Consider the following 23,314-nt stretch of genomic DNA (forward strand, 5'->3'; position numbering starts at 1 on the left):
GTTGCGATGCCCATAGTGCAAACCGCTGGTCTCGCTCGCATTTATCTGTACGGCGCTCATTCCTTGTTTGTTGTTGTTAGCCACCTACGTTAAGCTTGGGCGCTGCATTTCGGCTGCCTGCCCGCCAGTTGCCAATTCTTCGTGTTTCGGAAAAGACTAAACTTACGCATTCGATTATCGCTATCGTAAAATAATAACATTTCGCAAAATAAAAACTGTCGTTATAAAAGCAAACTTTCTTCGGTTTTATTATTCGCAACAGCTATTGAAAAAGCTCAATAGCTAAACATTTGGTGACCCCGACGTGATTTTGTTAATTTGCATGCATTAATTAATGCACTTATCCCGTTAATAAATAAATATAAATATATTAAATCGCAATCGGTTGGACAAGTGAGTGGAGATTTCGGTGATAGTGGCTGTGTTTAAGCGAGCTACAATTGCATATATACATACATTGCTACATATATCGTTGCGTGCATTGACCCCACTTGCATTTTCGGCATCTATTTTGTGCTCATCTTCCCGCTGAACCGAATCAAAGGCGATTTGTTGCTATGCCCGCTGAAGGTGTAAAAAACAGGGTGACCTTTTTAAAGCGCAAAGCCAATGCGCTGTTCAGCAGGTTGCAGAGGCTACAAACGTCGCTGTCTAATGAGACGCTTAGCGGATACGACGAACCCACTCTTACGGTGAGGCTGGAGCAGATTGATGAGCTGCAAAGTGCCTTCAATGTTCTGCATACAGAACTGGAGGAATTGGATTTCGACGAAATTGGCAGTGAAATGAGCGAGTCTTTTGATGAATTCATCGTTGAATTCAAGGCTAGTGTGCGCGCGGAAATAGCCAAACGCAATGTGCATTTCGCGCCGCACTCAACGCTTGCGGAAGGTGTTGTGCCCCACCAGTGTAGCGGTCCTCAAACGCAGCCGCGGCCGAGGCCGATGCCGTTGCCGCCTGTGCAGCTGCCAACGTTTGGCGGAGGCTACGCAAACTGGGCGGATTTTTACTCCGTGTTCACGAGCATAATCGACAGCCATCCGGACCTCTCCAACATTGAGAAATTTCAACATCTGCGGTCATGTTTGAGGGATTCAGCGCTGGAAACTATCCGATCATTGGAGATTTCAAACAGCAATTACGAAGCGGCTTTAGAGTTGCTTCAAAAAAGGTTTGATAATCGGCGTCTCGTTTTTCAGGCGCACATTACCGAGATTCTGGGTTGATGTTTATTTTGGTGCTGTTAACTTTAACATTGGTGCTTCTAGCGTACGTCAACATGTTCAAGAGTCTTCAATGTTATTTTCGAAGACGTCTGTGGCGAACACGCAAAGAGTTGTTCGATTCGTTGGTTCCTGCGTAAATTTTCTGCAATACGGCCACGCTTGCGTTTATCTCGTCCAGAACAAGAACCACCTGCAGGGCGGCTCCTGTGATAACTGATCCCGATAAAGCTCACCTAGGGTTTCTAAACTATGCTACTGCATGGTACAGTGGGCCTTTAGAGTATCCATCATATCACAATATGGAATTCAAATGGTATTGCTGCATATGCAACACACATTTCCAAGTTTATAGTACCTAAAGACTGAACAGTCCCTTGCCCTTTTCCTGATATACTAGTTGTGTTCAGTGAATTTAAATCATTTAGGTTACTTGTTCTACATTTAAGCAGGAAATTTCTGCTCCTGTATCTATTAAAAGAGTTACCAATTAAGTTTTACTTACATTCTTTAATTGGATGAAAATGCTAAAATTGAGATTAATTTTATACAGCCTTACTGTTGGTTGTTGCTCAAGGGGGAATGTTCGATTTCCGTCTGTATGTTCTTTACATTACTATAATAAACTCCTCGGCTCTATAATTATTATTATTATAGTTATTATAGTTATTATAATAACCTCAGCCATTACTTCTGTGTTCGTAGTTTCCTCGGTTATTATTTCCTCGAACGTGTCCTCTATTATAGAAGAATAATACACTATTCAAGTGGCCGGTCAATTCGGTAAAGAAGTGCTTCCAGTATGGTCTTAAGCTTATCGTGCTCGCAATTCTTTGTCATTGCAGAGATCGCTTCCTTTTTAGCGAATTTATCTGCATTGTCAAAATCTAGACCATCATCTATATAGGCTGCTTCAAGCGAAATACGTAGGTTTTTGCGCTGCAGTTTTGCCGCGCTGCTGTGTAGTAAGCAGCTTAGCCTTAATGACATTAAGCGATTCTCCTTCAACTAGTGCCTTTAATACACGTATTTTACCGATAATTGTCCATTGATTTATAACGCTGTATGACAAATGACCAATTATATTTGCCTTGATTTCCTCTACTGTTCCAAACTGAGTTTTTGTGGACGAAATTTGTCGCACATTCCCTTGAGGTCTAGCTGATTCGGTCAATGTGTTTCTATTTTCTACTGTATTAGAATCTGAGCTGTTACGCTTTAACAATTTTGGTAAAGTTATTACCGCTGGGATATAAAGATCGTAAAGATCTTCTTTTTGATGTCTAAATCAGAGTCCGTTATGCTTTTAATATCATCACTTACTTCAACAAATACAGGTGTGTTGAGTATCGCAGGGATTTTTAATTCAAATTTTGCCGTGTTTTTATATTCAGCAAGTTCTCACGGAACCTGTTTAAAAATTTCACGGCTCGCGTTAGATGTCTTTTTGTTAGTCTTTCCCTTGCTATGTGATTTCATCTTTCGTGTGCTTCGTTAAAGAATTCGACCAATATTTGAGCATGTTTATGCAGAGTCCCTTGTTGCACTTCCTGATTCTGGCCTATGCACTTGGACGACTTATCGAAAGTCGTTTTTATTTCTCCAAGTTTGTTTAGTATATTTTGCCAGTCCATTTCTTTATTAACATAGATGTATCTATGCAGGAGAACATTAAATCTCATTCTTTCTCCTAGATAGCTATTTTATTCAACTACTTGTTCATTATTACATAAGGTAAAATTGATTATACCTTAGCATTACCGAGTTTCGAGTAATTAGTCAACGACTAAGTCAAACTTGTATATATTTTTGCAATTTTGCAATTTTATTTTTAAATTTTATCCAAATGATTCGCTCTTCTTATATAACCTAATTTTAATAGTTTATTGTGCTTAACATATAGCGTTAATATGACCGAGCGACTGTTACAATTGTTAATATGTATTAAAAGAAGCAACCACAGTGGCTGAATTTTTTGGTTTTTTTATACATATGTATATATGCATATAAAATTTTTGATTTATATCCATTTAGTTTTATTTCCTGTTTTTCTTGTTGTAACTATTTAACTTGTTTTATTTTTCGTTTTTCGAACCCCCTATTTCGGTTCATTGATTTAGTTATCGATTTTACACATTAAAAGTAACTTTTTGTTTCCATATTATTTTTCGTGTTGCAGTGTCGGCACGTGGAATATCAACGCACACTGTCCATCGGTTCAGGGCAATCAGCTGGACAGTCTTTTTTTCAGTTGTGGTATCACCTTTGGAGATTGAGGTATTATTATTTATTCTTGTCTTAAGACATGTATATCAATTTGTGGGCTTTATTTCGCTTGGAGTATTGTTAAAATTGTCCAGCTCTGCTTGTAGTTTGCAGGCGGTTGACCAATTTTGTGGATTTTCTTGTGAATACAGTAGCCTCTACAAATGAGCTATTCTTTTTTGTATTCATTTTGCCAATTTTACAATTTTCTAACTCTACTTATTTAGATTTTTCCTTAGGCTTTCCATCCTTTCTTCCTGCTCTTTTTTTCTTAATTTTTCTTGTCTGCCTTCTGGTTATTGTTGCTTTTACACACCACGCATCCTGTTATAATCGATGGCTGCTGCTAATATCTCTCATCACACAGGTGGAGTGATGTTGGTGCTAAGGCCGTTCTATGTTTTTTTTTGGGCTACTGAAGGTAGCTGGTGTTGTCGGGTAGTTATCGTTAAAGTTTCCTCTGATGATACAAACACAAAAAATTCGCTGAGCAGCTGTCAAAATCCATTCTCTCTTCCCAGCTTCCGATCCATTTTCAATGTTTGAATGTGAATTCATAAACATTTCCAAGTAATAATCAGATAGTCCTTTTTTTTTTAACTGCGCACCACCTGCTCCAGGAACTCGAGAAGTTTTTCTTCTCCGTTAGTGGAAGGACCATTCCCTGACTTGTTTTGCGACTTTCGGACATGGCCTTCTCTCCCTGCTCGACTCTTTTCTTTTTTCGAGGCCGACGATTCAATAACTGCTGTTGCCAGTAGGCCGACTACTGCATATAAAGACTCAGATGCAGTCACGCCCCAAAAGATGAAGTTCTGATGTTCATAGTCTGTGATGACTCTACAATCATTTCTACATTTCGGCTTAAAATACAAATTTGAATATCCGCCACGTTGAATACCACACGGTACCTTTGTAGTCATGCACACGCTCTTGAAAACTGCGTGGTGCGGGAGATAGAAATTTACTGTGTCCGTATTTGGATGTGTTGATGTGCTTAGAATCCTTGAAGGGTAGGGATACTACATACTTCCCGTCAAGAGATCTGGTGGTCGTTCGAAAGAAGTTTCAAAACTATCTTGCAAACAATGGATTGAGCTTCGCCGCTGGGTTTTGCGTTTAAGTAAAATATTTTTTCCACTGGAGTTAGCAGGGAATTGTTAACTTAGATAGCTGTAAATGGGTCACGAAAGGTGGGCTCTCGAAGATGTCCGTGTAGCATATCGGAAGACTGTAGCACTTTGAGAACGTCTCAACGGATGGATTTGCCCTTGCCTGAGAACTGGAGGCGGACAGACGGTCAATATCTTGATTTAACTGGGTAGCACATCTTTTGTAAACCGATTAACTTATACGATTAACTTTCTTAGATAAACTTATGCTTATACTTATCTGAAGCAGCGGAAGGCTTCCGCTTATCTTGAAACTGTTTCCAAAGAAAATGAAATGTCGAATGGAAATGAAAATAGATATGGCACTCGGGTACCGGGTTACACTAGGGAAATGTCGTCCAATATGTGTATGTACTTAGCTGTCGTGAACTATTCCTCGAAGATCCGGCTCAAGGAAAGACAAAATGTAGCCTTGGACTCCGAATGTGATTTGGTGGTGCCGAGTGATTGCCCCAAGTGAACAGTGAACAATGAACAGTAAAAACGACGGAGGTTCTGCGGGGCAAATGAAAATCCGATAATGCAGTTTATGGGGAAAGGTACAGTTTGTAGTGTATTTGGTTGCTTATTTTATAACCACTTTACTCCAGTACGGTTATAAAGAATAGCAGCCAAATCATTGTAACACTTTTGGAATGCGCATATAAACGCTGGACTTCAATTCAAGTGTTATATGATCCTTGATTTCCTTATGGTAACATGAATATGCCTGCCTTAGCATACTCAACAACATATTTGTAAGTAATATACACCGCAGCCGTTTTTCTGCTGTCCTCAGCAGTAGCTCAGCCCTTCGATTTATGGCTATGTTTTAAGCATTCAATAAAAATCGAATGCAGTGACCAGTAAGTCGCTATCTAATAATAAAGAACCAACAAGTAATCTTTGGATTATTATGAAACTGGTAAAACAATACAAGGCAACACAAAAGAGAATTTGAGTTCCTGAATAAGTTATATAATCAGTGTATGTTGAAAACGGGCTTAAGACGAACCCGTACGCATTCTGCTGCTTATTAATTAAAAAAATCATCATCAATACCTACAGCCTTGACATATGGGAACATTTCAGCCAACTCTGTAACATCCTAACTTTGAGTCGACTTTTTCCCGGAGTGCCCAACTATTTTAGGCTAGATTTCTGAAATTTTCAATAATAGGACATTAGATAGAATGCTTCAATTGGGTATAATAATATAAGAGTCAGAGTCGTAGTAGTAACTATGTCTGGGAAAGTTAGGATTTGTTCGGATTATCGAAAAGTGCAAAGTTTTGCCGCTAAGGATGCTGCGCTCTTCCTCAAATAAATATAATTTGAGTCGCTTGCCAAAAGCTGAATATATATCTAGCGTTGATCTGAAGGACGCGTATTGGCAGGGCCTTTGGAGGTCTCCCCTCGAGAAGATGGCCTTCACAGTCCTTTTGAACCTATTTAAGGTAATGCCATTGCCATGGCTGTGCAATGGTACAAGCACGACGACTTAGTAAATGGACAAAGCGTGCCTTCTCATTTCAGAAATGAGAGGTTCAATTACTTAGATGATTTGCTAGTGATTTCTGTGAGCTTGGAGGGCGATTTTGACGTAGTTATTATATAACTTAACTCCAAAGGAGTTTCAATTAAATAAAAAAATATTTTTTTTATAAGGTCTATATTAATTGATTGCAAAAACAGAACTGATTTTAGTTTGACAAATTTGTCCCTACCTAACTTCGCCTACCCACCCATTCTCCGGCGTCGGTGCTGCGCTGATTTGATTTTTGCTGCACTCGCTGTCTCGCTGATTCTCACGGAAATTGGAAAGACGCTACGTCTGCACTTTTATGTTATGCAGGTGCAACGTATGTTTCGCAACCGGACGCTCGTGCGACCCCAAGTACCTTTGTTGACGAGTGTTGAGCAAGCGGATACGCGTGCAGCTTCAAATGTTCTTATCAAAACATTTGTGGTGTTAACTTATATAGTAGCATAATATGCTTCACATATTACGCTTACATAAGCAATGTACATACAATCTTGCACATGCATAAACACATAAAACCAATTCACATTTTTGCTTAGTTAGTCTTAAGCTGACTTTTCTTAAATATAGACGTTCACCGAAATTGTTCGTGTTTCGATTTAAAGTTGTTTCAGCGTTGATCCTTGTCTTTGTTATTGACGGATCATTTATTCGACTGACAAATTAATAACTAATACTTACGTAGTTATATAACTACGTAAGTATATATCATATATATTTTTAAATGCTCCAAACTTTAAATACGATTTTGTTTTCTCTTTTACTTTACAAATAACGTGACGCAATTTCCAATTTATTTTATTATTTTTAGAGCCTATTACTAGTATCCTTGGCGGTCCAGAGATTTACATTGATTTGGGATCAACGGTTAATTTAACATGCGTGATAAAACATTTACCGGACCCGCCAATTTCAGTGCAGTGGAATCATAACAATCAGGTAAACTTAAATATCCTAAAAGAAAAATTTCTTTTGATGACAATAATATTTATGGAAGATATACCAGGATGGAAAGAAAGTTCGGATTAAAGAGAAATCATTTATTTATACATATTTAAGTCTGTTAAAATTAGCCTTTACCATGTGACTATACTATAAACCGGTTAATGTACTGTAAGGAGTCTTAAAACTCCCTACAAGTCTGTGTACAGCAGAGCTGCTTTGCGAAAAAGGCTAGAGTGCGAGAGGAGTCAAAGGCAGCCAGGTCAAACGGGAAATAGTGGACTCGAGCCGGCCAAGGGCACAGAGGTATGGCTCAAAGCGGACGCACCGTTAACTAACGGGACATTAGTTGGGCCTTGTACCCGAGGGGGCCGAGCGCAATAGGGGAAATACAGGCATTCCGGCGGTCTATAAAGGGACCGCGCAAGCCCAGCTCGGGGCAGCCAGCTAGAACACGTGGAGAGCTATACCACCGAGTCGACGAGAGATCCGCGAGTGTGAACGGACAGTGAGAAAGCAAGAGGAACGCCGCGATAATGATCAGCGCGCACCCGTCGATAAGGTAAGGGAATCAGTTAGTGAGCGTCAAAGCTGATACTTAAGGACGATCACTGCAAGTGCAGAACAGAAAAATCCACATATCCACGGTACAGGAGAATAAAAGGACCTGAAATGGTCACAAGGGACAGCAAAGGTGGTCTTGGGAGGAGCGCTGGCTTGACCTAACGGATACACACCCCATAGCAACCTAACCACCGTTCGAGCCGGCAGATGGTACGTTGGCAGCGACGACCAGGGCCTGGCGTGGTCAGAAGGGACAGTGTCGGAAAAGGGAAGTTTAATTCCCACGGGCCCCTTTATCCTATTTTTAATCTTAGTTTCGAACTGTTGTACCACCATATTATCCGGCCAAAAATCACAAAAACATATGGTCGAAAAGAGCTCATTAAGGAAAGTCATCTTAAAAGATGAAATGTCCCAAGCGCAAAAAAATTTTTCCACTTTTACATTATCGGTTTTTTACACTCGTTACAAGTGGAGCAAAAGGGTATACTAGATTCGTTGAAAAGTATGTAACAGGAAGAACGAAGCGTTTCTGACTATATAAAGTACATAAGTTAACACAAGCCAACGAACTAGAACTGACAGTGCTGACCCATCATTGGGCCGGAAACCCGTGCGCAGCCGGCAAACACAGCATATTTGCGTTGCCGCTGCGAGTCTTTATTAGCTTTAAGAATCATTTTAAGTTTCAGTTTGAATTTGCATTTACCAGAATAAAGAGCGGCAGCTCGTCAACTCCGACTAAACTTAGTAAAACACATTTATATTACTTACTCTGCCAGACCACAAGGCTGGCAGTTGAAAGAGGAAAGTTCCTCTCAACGTAAATAATAATCTTCTCCTGCTCCCCGGACCACCCGGAGCAGCCAGCCAAGGAAGCCCTTCACCTCTGGAGGAAACCTGACGGATGGCAACATCGCAATACGTCGCGATTAATCGTTAAATAATTGGCGCTCAACTAGTGGTAAAAACCACCACCCACCACCACAAATATGCGGCAAAGCAAAGCTTCTAAATTTGCGGCAAAGCAAAAGAAAGCGGTGCGGGAAAAATTAAGGGAATAAGTGACGAAATAACACACAAAAAATATATTGTTAACAGAAATCAATGTGAATAGAAACAAAAATCATATAATAATTTTTTGTAACAGCGCGACATTCGACGCTGCATCCTTTGTCTATATTTATTGTTGGTCTGTCTTTGGTCAACTGCCACCCACACAGGCAGGTTTTGCATACCTAAGCGAGTTGGACTGCTCATGCAGCCCGGATTCTCAGAGTGTAGGAATAATAAACCACACTCCACATACTCCGATAGCGAACATCAAGCTCCCCCTCTAAGATGTGTAATTGCGAATCCCCCTGCAATGGCGATAGATCCAGAACAGCTCAAAGCTGTAATACAGGCAATTGTGGCCAATACTTTAGCGGAGGAGGCCGCCAAAAAGGAACTCGCACAAAATGAAATGCGTCAGAAAATTCAGGAGCTGGCCAGCTGGTTGGCAGCAGCACATGTCGCCCCACCTCAGCCGTGGCCCCGTAATCAGAACCTACGAACCCATAGATATAACTAATAATTCTCCATGTGGGCAACGGCACCTCGCGCCATTACGAGGCAATGACAATTATTAGAAACAAAGTTAGGGGCGCGGCCGATAACGTTTTATCCTCGTTTGGGACTGTACTGAATTTCGATGCCATTATAAATCCGTCGATTTCACTTACAGTGACAACGTCTAATGTATGTCATTGAACAAGACAAGAGCACTTTAAGACAGAGAAACAACATGACCCTCTTACAATATTATGATGAGGTCGAAAAAAAACTCACCTTACTCACAAATAAAGCTCATATGTCTCACGAGCCATCGACGGCAAAAATATTGTGCAAGAAATTCCGAGAGGACGCCTTGCGTATTTTCATCTCGGGACTTAAACGCAACCTCACTGACGTGCTTTTCGCGGCAAAGCCGAAAGACATGCCGTCAGCTCTGTCTTTAGCGCAAGAAGTGGAATCTAATCACGTCAATTTTTAGTCGAACATCCCTGTTACCCGTCATCAGACGAAGACCAGCAGGAGTACCAATGAATTTCTTTCCAGACAAAAAATGCTTCGTCTCGATTTTTAATTCGAAAGCGACTTTTTTTATTCTAGCAGATATTACAATATTCGACGGGATAATCGGGGCCAATCTGTTAACACAGGCCCGCGCGTCACATTACCTCGCGTCCGCCCAACTCAAATGGGGTAACGAGGTTGAGAAGATTTCATTCCTTAAATGCACTGACGTCAACTTCACTAACGTGGAGTGCGCAGACGCACCACCTTTGGTGAAAAGGGCATTTCTGGGGATGATCAGAAGCCGAAAAAACGCCTTCGCAGATCCCAACGAGGCCCTGCCATATAACACATCGGAGGTGGCCACGATTAGAACGACTAGCAAAGAGCCCATTTACGCCAAATAATATCAATACTCCATGTCGGCAGCAGATTTCGTCAACAACGATGTCCAAGACCTGCTTAAAAATGGTATAATTCAGAAGTCAGTGTCTCCTTTTAAATACCCAATATGGGTGGCTGATAAAAAAGGAACCGACGAGGCCGGTAATCAAAATAGACGATTAGCGATAGACTTTCGTAAGCTTAACGAAAGGACTATCCCGGACAAATACCCGATGCCAGATATTTCTATGATACTGGGCAAGGCCAAATTTTATACGACACTGGACCTCAAGTCCGCGTATCACCAGATCGTCTTAGCGGAAAATGACCGCGAAAAAACTTTCCTCTTCGTAAACGGAGGGAAGTACGAATTCAAGAGGCTTCCCTTTGGCTTGAAAAATGCTGCCAGCATCTTCCAGAGAGCTATGGATGATATTCTCAGAGAGCAAGTCGGCAAGACTTGCTATGTCTACGTCGATGATGTAATAATCTTCTCAGAAAATGAGAAAAACCATAAGCGATGCAAATATGAGAGTCTCAGTAAAAAAGTCAAGTTGTGGAAAAAAAAAGCGTAAACTTTCTTGGCTTTATAGTCACCAGTGATGGCACCACTACCGACCCAGAAAAGATCAGAGCCATAAAAGAGTTCCCCGAACCAAAAACTGTATTTGAGGTTAGATCATTCCTAGGTCTCGCTAGCTATTACAGATGCTTTATTAAGGACTTTGCAGCCGTAGCAAGGCCTATTTCGGACATCTTAAAGGACGAAAATGGAAGTGTAAGCAGACATAGATCGCGACACATCCAAGTACAATTCAATGAGGCACAAAAAAAATCTTTCGAAAAACTGCGCAACATTTTGGCTTCCGAAGATTTTATGCTCAGATACCCGGATTACAATAAGCCATTCCATCTAACGACGGATGCTTCAGTCTACTGTATTGGAGCAGTTCTTTCACAAGAGAACCGTCCTATTACAATGATCTCGAGGACATTAAAGGATAGGGAAATGTACTACGCCACAAATGAAAGAGAATTATTAGCCATTGTCGTTCTCGGTATCAGATTCTAACCCTAACGCGAAAATTAAAAGGTGGAAGGGTCACATCGAGGAAACGGGTGCGAAAGTAGTATATAAACCGTGAAAAGAAAATTTGGTTGCCCTGTCTATGCAGCAAATTAATGCCATAGAAGAACAGGACTCAGAATCATGCGCTGCGACCATTCACAGTGAGATTTCCCTCGCCCACGCCATAGAATCAACCGATAAGCCCCGAAACTGCTTCCAGAAACAACTAATTCTAGAAGAGGTCCGCTAAGACGCTCTTTCGTTCTCTTCAAAGATAAGAATCGACACGCAATCAACTTCACCGACAAGGAGTCATTACTCCTGACCTTGCGGATTCAATAGTCCCCAAGGGCGTCCTCCATTGCGATTTGCACACGTTAGCAACGGTGCAGGACGATTTAGTGCGGAGATTCCCGACTACAAGATTCTGGCACTGCATAAACCGTGTTACAGATATTTTTGGGGTCGAGGAAAGGAAGAAAGTGATATTAGCACAACACAATATTGCCCACCGGTCGGCCAAAGAAAATGTGAAGCAGGATCTCACAGAGTTCTACTTCCCAAAAATGGCCAAACTGGCCAATGAAATTGTCCAAAACTGCAAAGCATGCGCGAAAGGTAAATATGATAGGCATCCGAAGAAACAAGAGATTGGCGAGTCACCGATTCTTTCTCATGTAGGAGAAATGCGACACATAGACATTTTCTCAACTGATAGTAAATATTTTCTCACTTGCATTAAGAAATTTTTAAATTCGCCGTCGTACAGCGTGTGCCGTCAAGAACAATTGAGGACTTAAAACCGGCCGTGTTGCAGGTCAAAAATGTCTTCCCAAACGCCAAAGTGATTTACTGCGACTACGAGCTATCGTTAAAATCGCACACCATCACGGCCATGCTAGACAACCATTTTGGCGTCAGCATCACAAATGCGCCACCCCTTCACAGAGTCTCAAACGGGCAAGTGGAACGTTTTCACAGCACTCTACTAGAGCTCGCCAGGTGGAGATAATCTTCTTAGCCATTACCAGATATAACAAATCAATCTATTCGCTCATCGATAAGAGGCCAGTCGACGCAATACAAGAATCCACGGACGACACACAAGAACGGATTGCTGACAAAATTAAGAGTGCCCAAGACGCGCTATGGTCTAGAGAGAATGCATTTCGACAAAACAGAGTCTTCGAAGTGGGCGAAAAGGTTTTGGTCAAAACTAATAGAAGGCTTGGCAATAAACTTACTCCCTTGTGTGAGGAAAAATCCATACAAGCAGACCTGGGACCACGTTCCTCATTGAAGGGAGGGTGGTCTACAAAGAAAACTTTAAATGACTCTTTCAATTAATTTTAAACTTTTTATTATTACTACCTATCATCAGCCGTTTGGCAAACTTCCATTTAAAAGACATTAAGTCCGTTGCCAAAGGCACGATGTTTTAGTATTAGTATAATTGGTGATGGGATAAATCTCAGCGAACAAGAAGAAGCGACTTAAAAAAATACATTTCCACAGGCGCAGAATTTTCATCCTTCTCTCACTGTCATTGGTGTCAGCGCACATGCTCGTAATAGAAAAAACAAGCAGCATGAACGAGATGTTTCCACAGTCTCCAATGAGGAAGTTGCTATAAGTGGACACCTCGCACCTTCGGATTCGTTAGAGTCCACCACAGAATCGCAACGAGCTTAGATTTTCTTGGCACAATTCTAAAGGTAGTAGCGGGGACGCCGGATGATCTAGAAAGAGTTAGGTTCACAGAGTGGCAGTTGACACAGTCAAATAATAGGCAAATCAAAATTAATACTAGAATACAAAGTCGAATCAACCAATTAACAACCACTGTAAATCAAATCTTGCAAACACATAAAAATACCCGAATTGACACCGGCCATTTATATGAGACACTGCTGGCTAGGAATAGAATACTAATGATGGATTTACAAAATTTAATGTTGGCTGTAACACTGACGAAAAATAATATTGTGAGTCCAAATATCCTAGATCATGCAGACTTAAAATCAGTTTGGCTGAAAGAACCCACAGATACCCCCATATTGGATTTTATGTCCGCATCGTCTGTAAAAATACTACAATCCTCTAACAAAATATACTTCATTATAAAATTCCCCAAAATAAAATTATCTTGTAAGAAGGTCACTATTTTCCCAGTCACTTGCAACATAGTAGCAAAGTGTTGAGAAGAAGTCCATACAATAAAAAACTGCACCCCAACACCGGGGGCTACCTTTTGCCAACAATCAGCGTTCTAGCGCATTGCGAGTCGCAATCAAGCGACCTACTCCCGCGTGGATGAGAGAATCATCATCATCAATGACCGGCCAGCCAGGGTCACGGTGGACAACGGAACAGAAGTCTATCAACTTGGCACACATCTCATCACCTTCAACGAACGCATCGTGATAAATGACACCACCTTTATAAATCACGGCAAGGCCCAAATACGAGCTCCAGAGGTAGCTAGTTCCCCATCATTGAATATCAACGCCAACAGAGATATTCTAAATCTCCCCTATCTTCACCAGATGAGTGAACGTAACTTGGAGTTCATCAAAGAGTTTGGAAGAGAAATTGATACTAATCATTCACATCATTCACTTGTTGTGCATTGATTTGTACCGGCATCACTTGTCTACGGTTCATCGGAGCGCGGAGATCTGCGATGCAAATAAACGGGATATCTTGATATCGTAATCTTGAAGGGGGAGTAGTTAACACAAGCCAACGAACTAGAACAGTTGGCTCAGTGTATGAAACATAATCATTCACATAATATCAAAGTGCTGACTCAGCATTTGGCCGGAAAACCGTGTGCAGCCCGCAAACACAGCATATTTGCGTGGCCGCTGCGAGTCTTTGTTAGCTTTAAGAATCATTTTATGTTTCAGTTTGAATTTGCATTTACCAGAATAAAGAGCGGCAGCTCGTCAACTCCGACTAAACTTAGTAACACACATTTATATTACTTACTCTGCCAGACCACAAGGCTGGCAGTTGAGAGAGGAAAGTTCCTCTCAACGTAAATAATAATCTTCTCCTGCTCCCCGGACCACCCGGAGCAGCCAGCGATGGAAGCCCTTCATCCAAACCTGAAGGATGACAATATCGCAAGACGGTTCGATTAATCTTTAAATAATTTATATATTCTTCGTCAGGATCAATAGCCAAGTCGATCTAGCCAAGTCCGTTTGTTCGTCCGTCCCTCTATCCGTATGAACGTCGAGATCTCAGGAACTAAAAAAGCAAGAAGGTTGAGATGAGGTTCTAGAGACAAAGACGCAGCGCGTCACGATGGCACGCCCACTTTAACACCCACTACACGCAGAAAACTTTTTGCCACGCCCACCCTATCGCCCTTTAACAGCGCAAAACTGCCACGCCCACATTTTTACGACGACCATGCTATAAACGCTTGCAGTACAATGACCGTAGCTGCAGTGGTGGTAGCGAGCGGGGTTGGGAGGAGAAGCTTTATTTGCTTTCGGGTTTTTTGCGTTTATAGCATGGTCGTCGGATATATCAGAGTTCCATCTCACAGCAAGGGCTCTTTAGTAGAGACACGATTTCACGAGTTTGTGGATGTTTTAAGTACGCATTGTTTAAGTTTTGAACTTTAAACCATTAAATCAAAAGCCTGGAGATGTTTTCAAAAACAGTTCGTACTTCTAATGTTATTCGAGTGACTTGTTCAATGGTTCCATGTTATCTCGAAAATCAAACTGATACGCTGCCATACGTGTCCTAAGTAGGGGGTGAGATAAGGAAAATATTCTTATGAGTCGGTAGAATGCAGAAACTGAATAGTCATTTCTTGCCTTTCCCGCCATGTGCTTCTCCGTCTGGATGATTTGTTCCGAAGAACAAAAATCTGCTTATTTGGATGTGGCATTTATCAGTAAGACGTTTTCAAAAAAGGATGATGTCAATATGATTTTCGTGAATATATTTAGATTTCTCTAGTTTAAGCCGTGAAACGCCTTTGGGGATTCTAGATAATTCACCTGATAAATGCACACATTTATCCATCCCTCCGATTCATCTTCACCTGTCGATATCCGAAAGAGGGACTACATTTTTTTTATTCATCCAAGAACACCAACTAAATTTATTTAATGATCGAATTGATACCTGCTCTATTGAACAGCCGGGGACCTGCAAGTTAGTGGTGCTTAGCAGCCTCTCTCTTCGAATCTTTACACTAATGCCGTCAATGATTTTATACCCACGTTTCGTGTATCAGAAATTCCAACATTACGAGATCAGTTATTGATGACAAGGTATTTTACCCAAATTCGGGAAGTTTCAGCACTTGCCCTCATTTTTAAATAGTCTGTCTTCAAGAATCTTGAATCGCCGATATTGAAACTAAGTAGGAGGAACGTTTACCGCCGAATCTTTTGCCGATGGAACAGACCATTTCGAAATTCGTGGAACAGCACCTTTGTGACCTTTGTAAACTATTTTTTTTTTTTTTTTAAATTATTTTTCTTTAAATTACAATCTATTTTTTTTTTTTTAAATAATAATAAGTAATTTTTAATTAGATGTGAAGAATAAAAGAAGCGGCCCTTCCCAGTGCAAGGATACGCTTATAAATTAATAATTTAATAGTTTAATTCTGATGGAGTTCTGCGTTTTAATCTTCTTGGTTCCAACCCCGTCATCGGTATTTGTTTGAGTTTTGGTTTTGTGTATATTAAAACGACAACCCAAAAACTTCGCAATTAAAATCAATGACAATCAAATATTATTACACCCATATGCCAAGTACCTTGTACTAACTAAATATTATATATTACACAATAGTTTTTTTTTTATTATTATTTATTAAGTAAAGTATCCGTACATCATAATATTGTATCTTAACATCACAGGGTGGATAAATATTCTTAGGTATTACAAAACACTATATTAAAATAAGTGAAGTATATATAGATATTAAAATTGGTTGTAATATTTTTTATTTGAGTCCAATAAATGTCCCGTCAGTTGACTAAGGACAACGCCGAAAAGAATTTTTTAACGAAGGTTTTTGTTGAACTTCTTTATTCAGATATCAGCTTATGACTTAAAATCAAATGCAAATTGGATTGAGGAGAATCCTCAGTATTTAACAATATTTGTATTTCGGGAGAGCCTCGCTCTTGGGTTCTTAAGATGTGTGTTCAAAGAGAGCAGTCAAATCTGCTTAGGTCAGGCTTTAGGATGTTTACAAGAACGGCTGAGTGCCGCTGCCAAAAATTCTTTATTAGAAACGGATGCTGCGCAGCTGGGATACATTGTGGAAAATCACTAAAGTGCATTACTGTTTTCTTTGAAATAATTGAAGTGGCCGGTTTGGACCACCCAAATACGTCACTATATATATATATATATATGTCGGAGAAGGCGAGCGCGATTTTTCATTCACTTCACCGTACATATTGTGATTTGATCATCCTTACTTGGTTTCCACGAAACTCTACCAAAACAACAACAGGCGCCATTCTCATTTGATACACACACAAATGATGCTCACTCAATGACGGAACACTTACCGTGAATTTTAGTATTCGCTGCTCCTTCTTAACATAACGGATCAACCACATAATTTCGGTTACATTCAAATAATACGTTAGACCTACTCAATCTCCGACACGGCCTTCCTGACATGGACACGACCTCGTGTGTTGTATTGCATTACAAAGTTCTTTACATTTTACATATCACTTTCTTTCTTCATACATTTTCTTTTAATTTTTAACTCAACATAATATTACGTCAATATTGAATCAATTTTTATCAAGCAAAAAAAAAAAAAAAACAATAACAACATATCGGCACCCCTTACCTTGCTCAAGCATTTTTTCCCCAATTTACATTTTCTGACTTCATTTCTTTTGATCAAACAGTAATCGTTGTTCTTTTCACGCCTCTTTCTCTTTTTCATTCTTAAGTGTAAAATTCTCTCTCTTTTGTCTACATTATGTCACACTCTCAGGCTCTTGCTGCACTCCTTGCACTGATCTCACGCATCTTCATGCGTCACTGTCTCTCCGGACCCTCATTGCCCCCGCCACATGGTCACTGCGCTGATACCCATATGGTGTAGCTTTAGCCTTGTGAATAATTTAACCAGAGTCTACGGTCTACGAGTCAAAGTCTACGAGTGCCTCAGTCGGCGATCTCTCGCATTGGTCTCCGTCTACCTCAACAGGCATCGACCATAACTGTTTGTGGGCCTACTATACGTTCTCTTGCTTGTCAAAGATCTCAACACATATCGGTCGCCATCAAGCTTTTCCGTTATCACAAATGGACCCTTAAACTTTGGGTCTAGCTTTGTTTGATGCCGTTCTTCACTCTTGATCAAGACATGGTCGCCTACATTGAATTGAATTTCGAATATTTGTCTATCACTACATGGAACAGGATTTCTAGGGAAAAATTACAAATCTTTACGGTAGCTAGCATTTGCCTTGTGCATGTCACGGAGCCTATATATATAGGTGACTATACCACTAATATGCCATGAACTTATCTGCTAATTTTTCTTTCAATAAGGAACACTTAGCTCCGGAATCAAACAAAGTATGGAAAGTGCTCACCCATTTGGTACTAATTTCCTCTTGGATCGACAACGGCGCACACATTCACTCGTTTCTCAGCCTGGCTTGATGATGTTGTGCACCTTGTTGCAATATGCCCCAGCTCTCCACACTTGTAGCACTTTATGGTAGACATGTCCCTCTTTAGAGTAGAGTAGAGCCATTCTGGTTCGGCACTCTGCGAACTTATGGCCAGGTTCGTCACAATAGTGACACTTCATGCGCGATGATAATTTTTGCTTCTTATGTTTTGGAGTACTAGTACAATCTGGTGACTTTTGGTCATTGCGTTTACCAAAAGCAACTGCGTGCCTTTGCAGTTGTTTTTCCAATTCCCATTGTGTCTGGATATTGAATAATATACGCTGCAGTCGGTGGTCTATTTAAGCTGCATGTGCGATCACGAACGATACAGCAATTTCTTCATTGCTCATTTCTTTCCACTTCGAAAGCAATGCCGATACTTGCCTGCTGGCATATACAGAAAAACCATAATTATGCCATAATTATATCGACAGTTTTGCGCCATGCAGCTGCATCTGCACTTGCAGTGTCTGGGTTAATCTTTGGTACCGTCACTTTGCTGGGTTGCGTCTTAATTTTGGAAGTCTGCATAGATTTAATCAACTCCATGAAATTTTTACTTTGCGATTCAAATAATGCACGCCACTGATCACTTGAAATGTCTTGGGAGTAGGCCGATCCCACTTCTGATGTCGGAGAAGGCGAGCGCTATTTTTCATTCACTTCAGCGTCCATATTGTCCTGCACAGCAAGTCGCCTGCTAGACTAATTCACTCAAGCGTCGCCCACTCGATGCTTTTCTTATATTCATCAACTTCACTCAATTATTTCATCATCCTTACTTCGTTTCCACGAAACTCTACCAAATCAACAACAGGCGCCATTCTCATTTGATACACACACAAATGATGCTCACTCAATAACGAAACGCTTTCCGTGAATTTTATTATTCGCTGCTCCTTCTTAACATAACGGATCAACCACATAATTTCGGTTACATTAAAATAATTATTAAAATAATACGTTAGATCTACTCAATCTCCGACATAATATATATAGTGACATATCCATAAGTCCCTAAGACTTAAGCACATGCCTACACACTAATACACATACAACATGTACACCCTACACTACTCCGGATGTACCTAACAGATACCAGATATGAATAAGATTATCATATGATCCTCAAGACTGGGTTGAGTGGAAAAAATTACAAGTCCAAATAAGTCACCCACTGGTAGACTAAACATCCGTCCCCTAATTTAAACATTCCTTGCCTAGGCCCTCACGCCATCGTCATGTTCCCACGTTCAAAGCTCGGACTCGCAATCCCGAAAAAAAAAATATTAGATTTCAATAAACAAAACTATAAGAATCTAAGAGCACTGTATCCAAGAGCGAATGCACTTGAATCCAAGAGAAATCCAAAGAAAATTAAAGTCAGCAATTCCAAAGCTCTTTCTCTTCACTTGATCAGAGCCCTTAAGTCTAAAGTCCATATCAGAAAAGCTCGATACCCAGGCTTGAACGTCAATCAAATCAGAATAATTAGATGAGTTCAGTTAGAGACCTAATTGTAATCGGTTGGTGTTCTTCAACAAATAAAATATTGTAATCATTCAGTGAAATAAAATTATATTTTTTCACATATGAGTATTGCAAACATTTAATTATATACATATATATAGCCATATATATATGTAGCCATAGCCAATGGGGGACTTTTAAAATTTTAATAAAATAATTTAAAAATTTAGGATTAACCTTCATTTAGTGTTTTGTGTAAAGAGTTTCTTGACAGTGCCAAAGCTGTGTAAACTAGGATTTTGTTGTTTATTTTCTTGTATGTTTAATATTTTTGATTTGTTTTTTTTATTTATAAGTAAAATAAGTATTGTTTAATTATATTTCATAAACAATTTGCGTTTAATTAAGCAAAGAACCCTTTATCTTTACCTTTAAAGTCAAAAATTCAACTTTTTTCACAGTGTGTAAACAGTTTCTAGACATACTGTATATATCTTTACTCTTCGAGTAAAGGGTATAAAACTTTACAAGTAACAAGAGAACACAACTACATAAACACGCAAAAACACTATGAAATCTATATAACAAAAAAAACTCATAAATCTACCCCTGTTAATACAATACAGCATAGGAATGACTTGTATAGCCCTTTTGTGTAAGCTTTGTTCTCACACGCATAGTGGTAGCCGTCCAGACCTACAAGAACAAAGGCTCGATAGTCCCGCTTCATCACGGCGATATCTGGAGGATCAATCACGTCTTCAAGCTGGCTCACGTCGTGGACCTGGAATAAATAAGACAAGTGTAGGAAATCGGTCAAGAAGACAGAAGGTCTCAAAACCGTAACTAATGGTATTAAACCTCACTCGACCTGGCCTCGCAGAATAGCGACCAACAACTGAGGATGGACTCAAGATTTTTTGAAGCCACGCACGATTCAATTACGAGAATAAAAGAGGTTATCGTAAGAGTAAATGTTATCGATAGAGACGTCTACGCGGCGACTGGTATCCTAAGCAAGGCTAACATCTTTGCCAGCAAAGTCGCTGAAATCACAAGAGCTTGCGAGCTTGCTTAGACGGGAATCATAAAGTCTAAGAGATTGGACCTTGTGGAAGTCGAATAAATATTAGAAGAGGTTAATACGGTTGACGCCATCGAATTATTACGTCCCTCGTTCATGACGAATGGAACCTTACTCTTGTACATACTGTTGTTCCCCAAGGTAAAGAAGAAAGCGTAGCGCCTTATGAAGATGTATCAAACGATCCAGGAAGAGAAACAGGTAACGCTGCATCAGCGCAAGTTGGCGATAAGCCCCAGCGAGAACTACGATTGACGACAATTGACCCTCCGACCCACTAACTTCTATGATCGGACAACCTCCCTCGACGACTTCTTTTACTACTCGTCAACTTGACTCTATCTTTACGATCCCAATTTTCTGGTCTTCGTACGCCTTGCACTGGCTAGATTTTATTCGACGCTAGTCCCTCTTCTTCATTCGTTCTGGTGATGTTATTTCCTTAATATCGTTGTGTACTTGCGGGTATATAGTTATAGGTAAAAGGCTACAACAAATCGCCTTGAATCTATTAAATGATCCGTTTCGTATACAAACTTAGTCCAACGCTGAAATCAAAGTGTTTTCCAAATAAAAAAGACGATTTAAGTATGGAGACCGATTTTTGTTCTATATTGTCTAATGCTCAGCTTAAGATTTTAAATTAAATGCAAGTGAAATTGAGGAGAAGCCTCTGTACTTCAGAAATATGCTTGTGCATTTTGGGAAAGCATTGCTCTTGGATTCTTATGTTGAGGAGAATCCTCAGAGAGGGCAGGCAAAACTGCTTAGGTTAGGCTTTGGAATTTGGTTACATAAATGGCTAAGTGCCGTTGCCAAAAAATTCGTTTATCGTTGCCAAAGAATTTGTTTATCAAAACACATTCTGAGCAGATTGCATACGGTACGGGAACCAATTAAGTGCTTTATTGTTCATGGAATTAATTAAATTGGCCGGCTTGGGTGGCGCAAATACACCACTATGTAAATGACAAGGAAATTGATGTGGGTAATCTACTAGATACGCCCAGTGTTATCAATACAGAAGCGACCGCCTAGTGGATTGTGTGGTACCTTAGTAGGTTCAGATACCAAAAGGCAATAATACGGCCCACCTGCGTTACGCCGGATAGAAAAAGATACTCATCAATGATAAATACGAGGTTCTCGACGCTACGCATGACTCCCTGCGGAGGGTTGACGAAATGATGGCCAGGGTATACTCAATCGACGGCGACGTCCATGTGGCCACAATTTTACTTCAAAGGGCATTGATACTGCTGAAGCAAGTGGACGAAATCAGAAACGTGTCCTTTTGTCTGGTACATACTGGGCAACGAATCCTTTTATTCTACGAGTAACGGGAATATATATAAATTTTCTCACGAATAGCTGACACACCTCAAGCTATGCACTAATTGGTTTGGTCTAATTTAGTAACCGTAGATTTTATCTTCCCAAATGCCACGATACTAAAAAATTTTGTTTTGAAAATATCTTTCCTATTCGATAATTCTAATTGATAACTCTTTAACCAACAAAAAGCATTACTTTTTTCGCAGGAAATTAACTATGATTCACCAAGGGGAGGAGTTTCAGTAATAACTGAAAAAGGAGACATAACAACATCGTATCTGTTGATTCAACGAGCAAGCATTGCTGACTCAGGGCAATATTCTTGCTTACCGTCAAATGCAAACTCCAAGTCCGTAAATGTTCATATTTTAAAGGGTAAATACATTTAAATGACTTTTATATTTTTCATAATTTTCTTTTCAACATAACCAGGTGATCACCCAGCAGCAGTTCAAAAATCCCACTTACTGGTATCGGAACTTTTAAGTCTGTGTTTTCTTCAGATTTGTTTAAAATTATCAGCTCAATAAGTACTTCTTAATTGCGAATAAAACTATATTTCCAAATAAAAATTTCAAAATTCGAATTAAAAATTTATATTTTTTGAGAATATATTTGTGATATGTATATATGTAAATTTATTTTTTTTTTTGTTCGTGCCTTTTTAATTATATACCCAAACAAAAGAGAATTCTATAGTCGAGTTTCCCGTTACTCGGCTGGAAGTGTGAACAAGGAATTTCAATATTTTTTGGCATTTCGGTACAAGTGCGGCTTTGGGTCGTTAGAGTGGAAGCGGTATTCATTTCTATCAATTTGCCAAAAAACTTTTTTCCACGCCCACTCTAACGCCCTAAAATCGGCAAAAACTGCCACGCCCACACGTTCAATAATGTTTAGATGTTTGATCTAAACTGAAAACGCACTATTGAACAATTCTAAATTTTTGACTTATTCTATTCCACAATATCTATTGATATTCCAGAATTATAAAATTTTCGGGTTCGCATTCACACTAGCTGAGTAACGGCTATTTGATAGTCGGGGAACTCGTTTATAGCATTCTCTGTTGTTTTAAAGTGCATACTAGTTAACACAGCTGATAACACAAAACAACATTTAACAATAAATGCCTAAAATAATAAATAACAAAATATTGCAACATTGCTCAGTTCAATAAACTAAACATCCGCCGACCCAACTGAAGAACTGCATCATTGTAATACACTGTTCAGTTCAATAAACTAATCATCCGTTCAAAACGTCGCAAATGTCATTAACAGCGTCCGCAGTTTGTCTTGCGTGCGCATTTTCGGCCCTTGACGAAAAATTGCTGACATTGCAGATCATGGTTAGTTCAAACCAGATGTGCAGAGCTCTGCCGCGTCGCTTCCTAACACCCACAGCTAGCTTAGGGTACCATAAGATCTTTTCTGTTCAGTCACAATTTAGAGTTGAATAACACCACAACGACCTAAAGTTTCTAAGCTTTTAATTAAACGGAAATTAATTTACATAATCACTTTGCCTATAT

The 23,314-nt window shown here is 39.8% G+C and overlaps 1 protein-coding gene across 7 annotated transcripts in view; it reads left to right on the top strand.

The window, feature by feature from the left end:
- Positions 1-22,394, top strand: part of LOC27206935 (neurotrimin) — an 85,620-nt gene extending 63,226 nt beyond the window's left edge. For 3 of the 7 annotated variants that reach the window (XM_039292764.2, XM_039292765.2, XM_039292769.2), the window contains 3 exons: positions 6,994-7,121; positions 21,987-22,155; positions 22,213-22,394. In XM_039292764.2, the coding sequence (XP_039148698.1) occupies positions 6,994-7,121; positions 21,987-22,155; positions 22,213-22,310 (395 nt within the window). In that variant the 3' untranslated portion in view covers positions 22,311-22,394. Of the gene's footprint in view, positions 1-6,993; positions 7,122-21,969; positions 22,156-22,212 lie in introns of those variants that run through there. The other 4 variants (XM_039292766.2, XM_039292767.2, XR_005543746.2 and 1 more) reach the window with 3 other exon arrangements.
- The last annotated feature ends 920 nt before the right edge of the window (positions 22,395-23,314 follow it).

Source organism: Drosophila simulans, chromosome 2R (genome assembly GCF_016746395.2).
Source record: "Drosophila simulans strain w501 chromosome 2R, Prin_Dsim_3.1, whole genome shotgun sequence".
NCBI lineage: Eukaryota > Metazoa > Arthropoda > Insecta > Diptera > Drosophilidae > Drosophila > Drosophila simulans.